The sequence below is a fragment of the Oryza sativa genome, chromosome 4, assembly GCF_034140825.1.
Source record: "Oryza sativa Japonica Group chromosome 4, ASM3414082v1".
Taxonomy (NCBI): domain Eukaryota; kingdom Viridiplantae; phylum Streptophyta; class Magnoliopsida; order Poales; family Poaceae; genus Oryza; species Oryza sativa.
The window spans coordinates 31,113,916-31,126,938 of record NC_089038.1 but is presented as its reverse complement, the minus strand read 5'-3'; the positions used below and the strand labels follow the sequence as shown (position 1 = coordinate 31,126,938).

At 47.1% G+C, this 13,023-nt stretch overlaps 2 protein-coding genes across 2 annotated transcripts; both read left to right on the top strand.

Annotated features, from left to right (window-relative positions):
* The first annotated feature begins 4,215 nt into the window (after positions 1–4,215).
* Positions 4,216–4,986, top strand: LOC112938581 (uncharacterized). The gene has a single exon (XM_026024539.2). It carries the CDS (start codon positions 4,351–4,353, stop codon positions 4,564–4,566), a length of 216 nt encoding a protein of 71 aa, XP_025880324.1. The 5' UTR covers positions 4,216–4,350; the 3' UTR covers positions 4,567–4,986.
* Positions 4,987–10,108: 5,122 nt separating this feature from the next.
* LOC4336915 (phenolic glucoside malonyltransferase 1) lies at positions 10,109–11,744 on the top strand. Its single transcript, XM_015778725.3, has one exon. It carries the CDS (start codon positions 10,154–10,156, stop codon positions 11,552–11,554), a length of 1,401 nt encoding a protein of 466 aa, XP_015634211.1. The 5' UTR covers positions 10,109–10,153; the 3' UTR covers positions 11,555–11,744.
* The last annotated feature ends 1,279 nt before the right edge of the window (positions 11,745–13,023 follow it).

The following is a 13,023-nucleotide window of genomic DNA, read 5'->3' as shown; positions in this document are numbered from 1 at the left end:
AATGCATTTGTTCTCATTTTCACAAACTCAAATACAATGATTGCTTGAAAGATAAAGTTATTTCAAGATAATAAGACGGTGAAAAATAAAATTATTTTGGGATGGGGTATGAATTTAGACGAGTATCAAGATTTAGCTTCACAAATCCATATATTAGATTCGTGATTTCGTTGGTAACATTTGAATGAATTATTGTATTTATATATTTTAGATGAAATATAAAATTTCAAACTACTATAATTTAACATATAAATTTTAAGTCTAATATTATAATTTTAAAATCTAGAGCTGTGCCTTTTAATTGCCAATTGCGGCTACAACGCTCCCACGTAAGACAGCGGGTGGACTCGGTGACGCTTCAGCCAGTCTCTCACTCTCTCTACGGACTACGGGCACGCATCAATTGCATCAAACGTGCGTGCGCGCCTCAACAACGGGCCGGCGCCGAATTTCTTCATGCTGCGCGTCGGCATCAAACCTGCTCGTTCATGCACAGATGCACTGACCAGCTGCCATCGCGTCGTCGCCTCCTGAGAGTCTGGTCTGCCCAAACGTGGGAAATATCGTCCAGACAGTGAGAGGCAGTAGAAGCTGTACAAGGGATCAACCGTGTGAACTTCTTATACCGCGCTTGAAGATAAGCGCTGATTTGCAGAATCTTTTAATTTGTCCTAACCAAACTGTGTTGCTGGCTGATTTACACCGCGGTAGCTGCTTAATCCAACACGCGTGCATCTCACGTCTTGTACTGATTACCAGTTTCTGAAAACAAGTTCAGCAATTTGGTTTGGTTTAATTGGCGAGTTTTTGAGCTACATACATGCAATGCAACCACCACCACTGGTCCTCTGGCAGCATGATTAATTAGGCCTAATGCATGGTCAACAAATCATGCATGTTCCTCGAAAAAAAAAATCATGCATGTGACACAGTGACAGAGGGCCCCGGCCTCTTCGCTTGAAATGGAAACGAAAACTGAGATCACGTTCTTGGACGGAAGCTTTGGTCAACAAAACATGCATGCATGTAACACATGCGATGCAACTTTCGGCCTTTCGCCATTTTCCTTCTCCAGGAACAATGCTGCAATTCTTAACGTGAAGAAGCAAGCGTACGGCGTACCCAGATTGACCCATAAATTAGCAGTACGTGCAAACTCTTAAGCATTTTTTCTACAACTACTATCTACGTCTAAAATATAAGAGAATTCACAAATATAATAATACATGGATAAAATCATTTACAGTATGGACAAGATATTTAGGTCAATAGAAGAGTGTAAGTAAGGCATGGTTCAGTTTCCAACTTTTTCTTCAAACTTTCAACTTTTCAAGCATCAAAATTTTTCTACTCACACAAATTTTTAATTTTTCCATCACATTGTTCTAATTTTAACCAAACTTTCAATTTTGACGTGAACTTAACACACCTAACCATATCCCTTTCCACATGCCGTATTCGGGTGAAGCTTCCAGCGTGGATTAACAATAGTATAGTCCACAGCTAGCCTTGCTTGCTTGCCTGACATTTTCACACGTCCATGTCACCCTTGGTCTAATGGTCTGTCAAAAATTCCAGATCATGTTAGTGTTGACATTAACAGACAGGTATGTTGACAGTCACATTGCAAACAACGTGTGAAGCAAAAGCTATGGGAAAAATAAAAAAGACCACAAAGAAACCAGCCAGCTGGACAAAGCTGACTATCCCTCGTGACTTGGATGCTTGGCTCACAGCCTATACTCACAAATTTTGACAATTCAACCCTTTGAAAAAACTAATTTTACAAATAAACCATCGCCAAAACTTATTTCAAAAATGATCCTTTAGTTCAGCGCCAAATCGTGTGGCGCTGAACTTAGACACCTCAGCACCACGTCAACTGGCGCTGAATGCCATGCCACCGTGGATGGAAGGTTGAGTCAACGTGCCAACGGACATTCAATGCCGTGCTATTTGTGTTGAGGTGTCTAAATTCAGCGCCACACGATTTGACGCTGAACAAAAGGGTTATTTTTTAAATAAGTTTTGATGAGGATTCATTTGTAAAATTAGATTTTTTAAAGGGTTAAATTGTCAAAATTTGTGGCCTACACTGGCCAAACCTCAACATCACAGCTATCCCTTTTTCGCGTGAAACTTTTTGTTTCGTTCCTACGCATGATTATCCGCTTATCGTAGTACTACAACAAGAGCTGCAGATCATTATCCAAAAAAAAGAGCTGTAGATTGTTTGTACTACGAACCCATCACCTCGCACGCCTTTTACCCACTGTCACTATTACAACACTCACTGTCACCTAGAAAAGATTTTTTTTTCCTGGACGAGGGTCCCTCTAGACTGTTCGCACTTGCAAAATTCGTTTCTCCTAAAAGTACAACTTTCACATACACACCGTACACGTTTATTTTACCGACATGTAAAAATACATATTTTTTTGTTTGCATACACCTTAGGGGGTGGGGTGTTTGGGAGAGAGGGACAAGCCCCTCTCACAAAACGATAAGGACTCATGTGGATCACCCACTACTTACCTATGAAAATCTATTTTGATCGTACGAAAAAATCGTCCTGTAGTAGTGTGTCCCATGGTAAGAGAAAAAAAGACAAAATGGGGAAAAGCAAGTACGTGGCCGCGGATAAGCACGGCGTACTTTACAACCTCAAAAGGAGGGCCGAGCCGTGGCCCGTGGGGCGCGCCACCGATCGATCCGCGCGGCTGCTGGTTACGGCGCACGCATGTACGCACGCACGACGCCGCACGGTACGCGCGCGCGCGGGCGGGAGAGGCCGGGATCAGGGGGACCAGGGGGCGGGCGGGCGCTGTGGCTGCAACAACCGTGACGACGTCGCGCTCGTGCACGTACGGGTGCGGGACCAGCTGCTGCTGCGGGCACGGTCCCGGTCCCGGGCGGTTGGTGGCGGGGAGCCGGGGACGAGGGATGGATGGATGGATCGGTCGGTCTTTCGGGCGTCCCCGCAAGCTGCGTGCCGGTTGGGCGAGGCGAACGTACGGCGACCGTTCGTACGTTGATGCTCCGCAGGATGTGTGTATCTCGTTTTCGTGTGGCCCAGCGGAGGTGTATCGTGCAACAAACGTCAGATTAGGGTGTGTTAGGTGGAAGCAGATTGGATGGAAAAGTCCTTCGTTTTTTGTATACACATTCCTCGAATAGCTAAACGAATATATCAAAGTTAATTTAAAAAAATATATTAATATAACTTTTAAGTATCTCGTTTGTATATCTTCTCAATCTTCTCTAATTCTCTACTCTCAAATACTCACAAGAGAGTACCCCTCTGTCCTTAAAGAAAGTTTAATCATATCTATAAACATGAACAATTATATGTCTAGAAAGTGTGGAGATGAAAACTATCCTAGGCATTAGTGTAAAATCAAACTAAACATGCTATTGGGTTAAGAAGTTTCAGATGAACGTAGTAGCTAAAAAAATGAAGCTTTCATTTTAAGAACGAGAACATAACATAAGTGATCTGAACGCCAATGTAATCTCGACTATTCATATTTAAAACTAAAATTTTATGGGAAGGGTGTGCCTCCCTAGTGCCTCCTTACCTACATAATTCTTGTAGGCACAAAACCAAAAGGCGTTGCAATTAAGTTGATTGTTATTAAAAGACTAGGATGTTAGCTAGGCCGATAGCTGGATGAGCAGAAAACCTTGTGATCGATCGATGGAGGTTTAAGCAAAGTGGTATATGCGCTCGGATATCCGCAGTTCCACCCGCACGTGACTGCATAATACCGTGATCGACGCTAGTATAGCTAACGCTCCCCATCACGCATGGAAGCTTAACATGGCCGTTCTAATTAACAAAAGGCAAAAGCGTACAGCGTAGGCTTTTCTTTCACGTCACCACGCGTACGCGAAGAGGGAAGAGCAAATTACACTATCGATAAAACTGCTGACTCCAGATACGACGGAAAAGCGCACGCTGGCCCGCCGACCCCTCCTCTCCTTGAAGGAAAAAGAGGCAGAATCGCGGCACATGCGCTTACCCATACGCGGATCCCCCCTGCCACGCACGCACGCGCCGCCCGTGCAGCCGAGCAGATGCACCGAGCAAAATGCTCCCCTCCCCCTGCACCACAGCCCCCGTCTCGCGCGCGCACGCGTCCATTGCGCTTTCGCTCCCCCACCTTGTCCGCTCGCCTCGCTATATATGCGGCCACTTCAACCCAAGCAACCACCAGCCTGGCCTATCTTCCTCGTCCTCTTCCTCCTCCTCCTCCTGCCTAGCCTATTTTGCTTTGGTCGATTGCTGCTGCTGTGGTGGTGGTGGACTGGTGGTGGCGGCTAGCGAGATAATAAGAGTGACTGGATAGGATGGCGACGACGGTGGCGGCGATGTGCGGGGCGGCGGAGGAGCGGGTGGTGGGGACGCACAAGGCGCCCGGGGCGTGCCCGCGGTGCGGCGGCGCGGTGGTGGCCACCGACGTCGAGAGCGAGCGCCGCATCCTCTGCCTCCCGCTCTGCGTCAAGAGCAAGCGCAAGTACTCCTGCTCCAGGTGCCTCCGCCGCCTCGTCACCCTCTACAGCTAGACAAAACTTCTTGCTACTTTCATCACAGTGGTTAATTTCTTGATTAGGTTCATTTGCCCTTGATTAATTAAGGATAATCCATCCTTCCTTCCTTCCTAGCTCTCGTCTCGGCTAGCTAGTGTGTGCTCTTCTTGTCTAGCAGTACAACTAGTTGATAGGGACTAGCTAGCTGATCATCGGCAGATGGATTAATGTTTCGTCTGGTGCGATCAACCGTGTGTCTAATCTTGCGATCAGCGGACAGCAGATGTGCCTACATGTGCATCACGTGACGCTGTGCGTGCCTGACGCTTTTTGTGTTGGTATGTTTGTAAAATTGTAAAAAATGTAAATCAGGTGTGTGTAACTATGTGTTCCCAGTGTCTTGTATTTACTCCTCCAGTTAGTGAAAACTGAGTGACTAACGTTCTAAGCTTTTAATCCGTTCTCAATTTAAGTTGCTACCAACAATCCAAGATAGCTATGCTTTTATTGTACTTCTTGTCTTAAAGGAGTATACAACTTACTTTTGTGGGAGATCCTGATTAATAAAGGCGTTGTCTTTTACAAGTCGTGGAATTATGCCGTTAGCACAACTCCTTTTCTGTGAAGAAGACTCGAACAGAAGTGGCAAATAGCACCTACTCCTACATATGCCATGGCCCATGCGACAAATGAATTTCATCGGGAAGTTTTTCACGCTCATCTTGTCTAAAAGCATAGGAATTTTACCGAAATCACGAAATGTCACACCAGCTGGGACAGAAAACACTATACTAGCTACTCCAGCTGTTTCAGAACGGCACTTGCACCTTGACATGGCAAAACCCCGTCGATCAGCTCAAGTTGCAAAAGTGTAGCTCAAGTTGCAAAAGCGAGCTTTCGGCTGTAATAAGGATGGACCCCGAACCTTATATCGGCACCTGTACTGATGTACATTGCCTTACTGCTAGAATAAGACAGTGCATCGTGATTGTGCAGTGAAATGGAACTGCTCTTGTTGGTAGTACTCAGTACTACCTCCGTTTAAAAAATACACTAGCTCTTTCTCCACCTACCAATTTCTCTCTTTTTAATGATCATAGCTTTCCTCTAATCAATTTTACATATTTTCTTAATATCCGTGTAAACCTAAAAAAATTACTTACATCCTGTAACGAAGGTAGTAGCTTGTGAGTCGATGCTCTACACACTGCACTATTCTAAAGCATATACTTACTCGGTTCAGATTTGTCGTAATAGAATGTGTTAGTGGGTTTGTTTTTACGGAACCGAAGGAGTAGGAGTTGTCAGTTGTCACTGACAAGTACTCTGTGGAGGCATGGTGACATGCTCCCAGCATGGTTGGTAGTCCGTCCGTTGGTTTTGCTTTGGCCCGCCCTTTCCCTTACCGCGCGCATCACGTAAACATCCCCGGAATCCGGTGCCCTGATGCTATCCTGCTGTGCTGCGGCCACGGCCGATGGATTGCGTGTGCGTCTGCCGGTTTAATAGCGGCCGGTAATTGTATTCGACCGTGTCCGCCTCACGCCTCTTGTCATCTCATCCATCGAGAAAACAACAGCTGACTCATACTGCTGGCCGCACATATCCTGCATTCCTGCTCTTAGTGAAAGTTGATCAGCACGTGAGCCACCCGAACAGCAGTAGCTTGGTTGCACCAAATAATCCTACACTAGATATTAATCTGCAATTGCCAGCCGACCAATCTGAACTCGGAATCGTGCGAAAGCACAAGGGATATATACTGTCACTTGCTTCTTTTGAATTAGTAGCATGTAGCACCCACCGGGGAAAGTGCATGCATATGCATAGATATGTTTGTTTAATTTACTTTACCAGCTTGTAGATATGCAATTCATCCACGACGCCGTTTCTATTTGTGGATAGAATAAGGTGAGCTTTGCGTGACTAATTTAAGCTAAATTATCTTGATTAAACTTCAGGGAAAGGGACGCATTATTAGGCAAATTGAGGCCAGATAAGGACTGGACCACCCTGTCAAGTTCGATCAGCCCGTAGAATTTGTGTCTCACCCGTTGCCAAATCATACTGTTCGTTCCCTGCCGAAATGTGTACTTGCTGTCTAAGTAACGACCAAACCGAGATCGCGCATTTTTGCACGTGGATTCAGGAATATTGCACACCGCAGCCATCGAGCGGTTGACCAAACCAAATTGTGACATCATGCATGAGATGTAAACCATGGCTGTGTTTAGATCCAAAGTTTGTATCTAAATTTCAGTCCTTTTTCATCACATCAACCTGTCATATACACATAACTTTTCAGTCACATCATCTTCAATTTTAACCAAAATCCAAACTTTGGATCCAACTAAACACAGTGCATGTAGTAGCTAGAAAAATGATACTGCTCGTGTTCTACAAAAGACTCAGTCTTCGTATAGTCACTGCTGCTGATGCTGACGCCTCTACTGGAAGTCTGGAACAAACAGGAAAAAAGGAAGTTTCCGTGCGAGGAGATCGATCGATCGATCGATCGTCAACTCCTACCTCTGCTGATGCTGCTAGCTGTTTCTTAGTCGTAGCTTGATGAAGTGAAACTCTGCACGGCCGGCGACAGCAACGGGCGGCGCCGTACGTCGCTATTTTGCGGCCGCCAGCCGAGGTGCACGCGCGCCGAACCGACAGCAGACAGGGTCGCCGTCGCCGACTTCTTTGATCGCGTCTCGTCTCCGGCGAGGCGGCGATCTCCCTGCCCCCAAAAAGAAGGGTGCAGGAATGTTCAGGGGAAGAAAAGGTTAGCATCCGTGCATGCCAGGTGGTCGACATCGACCACTAGCTAATTAACTGCACGTCGCTGTTACACTACAGCGGTTAAACTGCGTGGCAACTGGCGAGATCACGGATTCACAGCTCACAATGCATGGAACACGTTGGGTCAGCTAAGTACAGCTTAAAGTGTCTGCAAAATATAGGGGCTTGCCAATCATTCCGGCAGAAAAATGGCTTGAATTAGCAGATAGATGCATGCGTGTGCACAAGCTCTTTGTAAGAGATGGGTACAGAGATCGGCATATGACGGCATTAGGCTTCGCCTCACGGGGAAAAAATAATAATAATCAGAGTATATCTCGGGTCCTATTCAGACAGATACTGAAGCAAATGGAGGAATAGCCTAACATGAAAAGGCCTCGCCAGAATCCTACAGAAAATAGGACCATGTGGATTCTGCAGTTTGCACGAGTTCAGGTTTCTAGCAAAATACAAAGGGTGTGTTTAGGCTGTGTTTAGATCTAAAGTTTGGATCCAAACTTCAGTCTTTTTCCATCACATCAAACTGTCATACATACACAACTTTTCAGTCACATCATCCCCAATTTCAACCAAAATCCAAACTTTGCGCTGAACTAAACACAACCTTAGTTCCAAAGTTTTTTTTTCTAAACTTACAACTTTCCATCACATCAAACATTTCATACACACACAACTTTTCAGTCACATCGTTTATAATTTCAACCAAATTCCAAACTTTGGTTGGAACTAAAGACAGCCAAACAACAGAAGGAAAAAGGAAAATTAGTAGACCCGTCTTGTGTACAGCAAGAGAACAGAGACGTGTAGGCACTAGGCAGGCACAACCGCACAAGGCAATATCCACAGAACACAGAATACAGTAAACAATATCCTGAGAACATAGCGTGACGCACAGAGAAAACTAGTGCACAAGTTCGAAGAGTTGGGAACGAGTCAAATTTGTGCATATTATCCGTAGCAAATCATCAAGCAACTGATACAAGTTATCTACGTGACTGACAGGGGCGGATACAACGTGGGTGCAGGGGGGACTCAAGTCCCCCCTACACCCACAAAACCCATGGATACCCCCCTAAGCCCCCCCTTCAATTTTTTCATTATAGTCCCCTAAGCCCCCCCCCCCCCTCAATTTTTTTATCATAGTTGATAAGATAGGAGGTGTTAAAGGTCTTATAATAGCATTTTAGCATAGTTTAATACTGAGACTATGTGTTTATATCGATGTACTTGGTATGTTGAGTCCCCCCAACTTTTTGTTTCTGGATCCGCCCCTGGTGACTGCATACATTTAAAAATAAAGATATACGGGGAAAGTACCAGTGGTGTGGTAGTAGAGTCGTGTGTACATGACTCTACTCACAAGGGTTCAAGTTCTGGTATCCACGAATATTACGTATATGCAGATGGGCTTTCAACAAAATTTTAGTGAGATCAGAGATATGCCGTAGGTTTCCGTCTCTTAAAGTATATGTTAGGGAATGCATTCACGGGGTGTGAGTGTGATGTTACATGTGTAATGGTGCGCGCGCTATAATCTAAGGTTGTGTTTAGATCCAAAGTTTGGATCCAAACTTCAGTCCTTTTTCATCACATCAATCTGTCATACACACATAACTTTTCAGTCACATCATCTCCGATTTCAACCAAAATCCAAACTTTGCGCGGAACTAAACACAGCCAAGAGAAAAGGACATATGCTCGTCATTTTCATCAGCAAATGTCTCTGTGTTCCCTTGCAAAACTTAGCACAGTATCATTAATCTCTACATCATTAGGATTAGGCCCTCCGGGCCTTTGTTTTAATCTTAAGAATGAATGGGACCACCTATACATTTGTCGACAAATTTTCTACTAAAAATTTGACAGATGTAATTATAGTACAATCTTAGTGTAATTACACTGTAACTTATATATAATTACACTGTAACTTGCATGTAACTACAGTGTAACTTGCATGTAAGTTTCACGTAATTTTGAATCGTTAGATCTATTACAAGATTTGTTCTGGTGAGGAAGAAAAAAATCACAGCACACACATATGTGAAAGGATTTGTTCCCAGGGACTCTATTTTACTGAAATAACATGTTACCGAGAGATTCTTAAAAGTTATATACAAGTTACATTACAGTTACAGTGTAATTACATGTAAGTTACAGTGTAATTACACTATGATTGTACTGTAATTACATTTGATAAATATTAGGGGGAGAAATTTGATGACAAATATCTAGCAAAATCGCTAAAAATTTGTCAAATATAAATACAACAGAATCGTTATGTAATTATAATGTAACTTGTATAATAAAATTATAATGTAACGTGTACGTAACTTTTACGTAATTTTAAACCGTAAGATTTATTTCCTAATTCGTGCAAACGAGGATGGAAAAAACACATGCCTACATACTTGTGGCGGACTTAAACCGTGTTGGACTTCGGTTGGGCTGGTTCCACCACGGTTTGAGTCGCTCGGCGAAGAGCCGTTCACGTCGCGGATCCGCGTGTCTCGAGCCGTGAAGCTTGTGTACATGTATGAGCCCTGCACTGCACGGCAGGGGCAGGTTTCTGCATGGTCGAGTCCAAGATGCACAACTTCTCTCCTGCAGCTCAGTTATCACTTACCAGTGGAAATGCAAGGTGTACAAGAGTGCATGGCCCACTTTTCGTGTAGAGAAAATGCCATGTGTCCGCACGTACGCATCTTCCGGATCACCCACGGCGTCGATAACGCCTGCACGAGCAACCACGTGAAACAAAATCCTTATCGAATCGTTATCAGCTGACAACCACAAGCCACTAGCAACCACCTGTCCGGCGGCGACACACACAATGGCACAGCCACGCACTCACGTCGTAGGCGGCCTCCGCGCCCTCCGAACCGCGATCGTCTCGCCGTCGCCGGCGCCGCCCGCAGGCGAGCGCGCTCTACCTCTCACCTTCCTGGACGCGCAGTGGCTCAGCGCCCACCCCGTCGAGCGCGTCTTCTTCTACCGCCTCGGCCCCGGCGGCGACGACGTCGACGCCGTGCTGTCCCGGCTGGTCGAGTCGCTGGCCCGGGCGCTCCACGCCTTCTACCCGCTCGCCGGCCGCGTCCGCCTCACGCCCGGCGAGACCAACCGGTACGAGCTCTTCTACCAGCCCGGCGACGGCGTGGCGTTCACTGTCGCCGAGCACGACGGCGTCGGCGTCGGCGTCGATGAGCTGGCGGACACGGACGAGCCGAGGGAGGTTGCCAGGATTGCCACGTTCGTCCCGGAGCTCCCGAAGGGCGGCGCGGTGCTCGCGTTGCAGGCCACCGTGCTGCCGCCCGACCGCCGTGGCCTCGCTCTCGGCGTCACCGTCCACCACTCCGCCTGCGATGGGGTGAGCTCGACGCACTTCCTCCACACCTGGGCCGCCGCCTGCGCCGGCGACCGGGTGCTCCCGGAGCCACCCGTCATTGACCGCACGATCATCCGCGACCGCAACGACATGTACGACGCGTTCGCCTCACCCGCGAGCGAAGCCAAACATGCGTTCGATTCGCCCGACGTCGCCGGCAAGCTCCTCGCCACCTTCACTCTGTCGCGACAGCAGCTGCAGAACGTCAAGGACGCCGTCGCCGGCGAGGCCGCACGTCGCGGCGTGGCGCCGCCGCGTTGCACGTCGCTCGTCGCCACGCTCGGCCTCACGTGGCTGTGCTTCCGCCGCGCTGGGCCCGACGGCGAAGAAGGGCCTCGCGGTGACGGCCGCGCCCACCTCGTCTTCCCCGTCGACCACCGGTCGCGGCTGGAGCCCCGCGTCCCCGAAAAGTACCTCGGCAACTGCATCGGCCCGGGCTTTGCCACGGCACACGAGACGGAGCTCGCCACCACCACCACCACCGCCGATGGCCTCTTCACGGCTTGCGCCGCGGTCGCCGCCGGCATCGACGAGGCGGTGCGCGGCGAGCCGACATACTGGGAGCGGTGGGTGGAGCGCATCACCGAGGCGTGCGCGGACGACATGTCGCTGTCCGTGGCAGGATCGACGAGGTTCGGCGTGTACGACATGGACTTCGGGTTCGGGAGGCCGGCGAAGGTGGATGTCGTGTCCGTGGCGAAGACCGACGCGATGTCGGTGGCCGAGGACCGTTCCGGCTCCGGCGGCATCGAGGTGGGCATCGCTCTGTCGCCGGCGCGCATGGAGCGGTTCCGGAGGTGGCTCGCCGACGCCATCGCCCTGCTCTCCTCGTCTTCCCACTGCAACTAGCTAGAGTGGAATCTGCAAAAATAATTAAGTATTTTGCTTGAATTCTAGAACTTTGAATTTATTACCCTAAAAAATCTAATCCTTTGAATCTTTTGGTATCCTTTGAGGCTTTTGTTTGCTTTGAATCCTTATTATGGGTGAAGTCTATAAATTATAGGCCTCTTGCTTTATTCATAATAACTTAATTCAATTTTGACCTTATCTTCCATTAGTGTTCGTATAGAACTAAATTAGACCTTTCACAATGATAATGTAATTCTCTAGACAAACATGAAACATTTGTCAAATAGGGATTCCATACGTTTGTCCTAAAATATAGCAACATAATATCACATGTGACACATCCTAATCTATGAATTTGAATACATAACAAATGAATGCGAACAAATCAGAATTGGTAAGTTCAATCTGTGTCTTCTTGTGTCAATAACTAGAGACAACGAAGAAGATGTCGCGCACTATAGTATTGGTCCAATCGACATTAAACATGGAGTTGGATTAAGCGCATGCACTCATTTGCTTCACACTCCTCGTATCATTGTCAAGCAGTTAAAAATCTACATTCGAATATAACTACCACATTCTTACCTCGAGAATATCTGTTTGAGCCATACTCTCGTGATCACCTTCTCCAATGAAACCTTTTTTTAGGGATTAGGTGATAACCACCACTTTATATAAAATTTTATATAGATCTGAACAGGAACTTAAGTGGTATATTGTGCTAACCACCACTCCCACCATCAAGTGGTATCTTGTGCTAATTAACCACCACTCCTCCCACCATCAAAGTCTCATGTACTATATATGGATTATCAATGTACCCAATACTCCACTACTTGCTCATTTATAATATCCTTTTGCTTTTTCATTTGATCTTGATCTTCTTGTTTCTTTATTTGATCTTCTAGATCCTCAGTATTTTTCAATATTTTATTGACCACTCTATGCTCATAGTGAAAAAAGAATGTGGTATTAGTGAGGATAACCGTCCGTCGTCCGAGGACTCTCATTTTCTTATATCGTGGTTTTGCTCATTATTTTCGTTGATGATTTGTTGAAAGCTTCACGATGCTGGAGCCAAAGGTTGAAAGCTTCCCCGTCCCAACTAGTCAGAGTCGGTCCTTCACCAACCATCACCGAGGGCCTCCTCACGGCCTGCACCGCTGACCGCTGTCGCCGCCGGCATCGACGAGGTTTCGGCGTGTACGACGTGGACTTCGGGTTCGGGAGGGCGGCGAAGGTGGACGTCGTGTCCGTGGAGAAGACCGACGCCATGTCAGTGGCGGAGGACCGTTTTGGCTCCGGCGGCATCGAGATGGGCATCGCTCTGCCGTCGGAGCGCAGCGCATGGCGAGGTTCCGGAGGTGGGTCGCCGACGACATTGCCTGGCTCCTCGTCTTCCCAACACAACTAGACTACTAGAGTGGAACCTGCAGCGAATCTATTGCTAGATGTTCTGGAGGGAT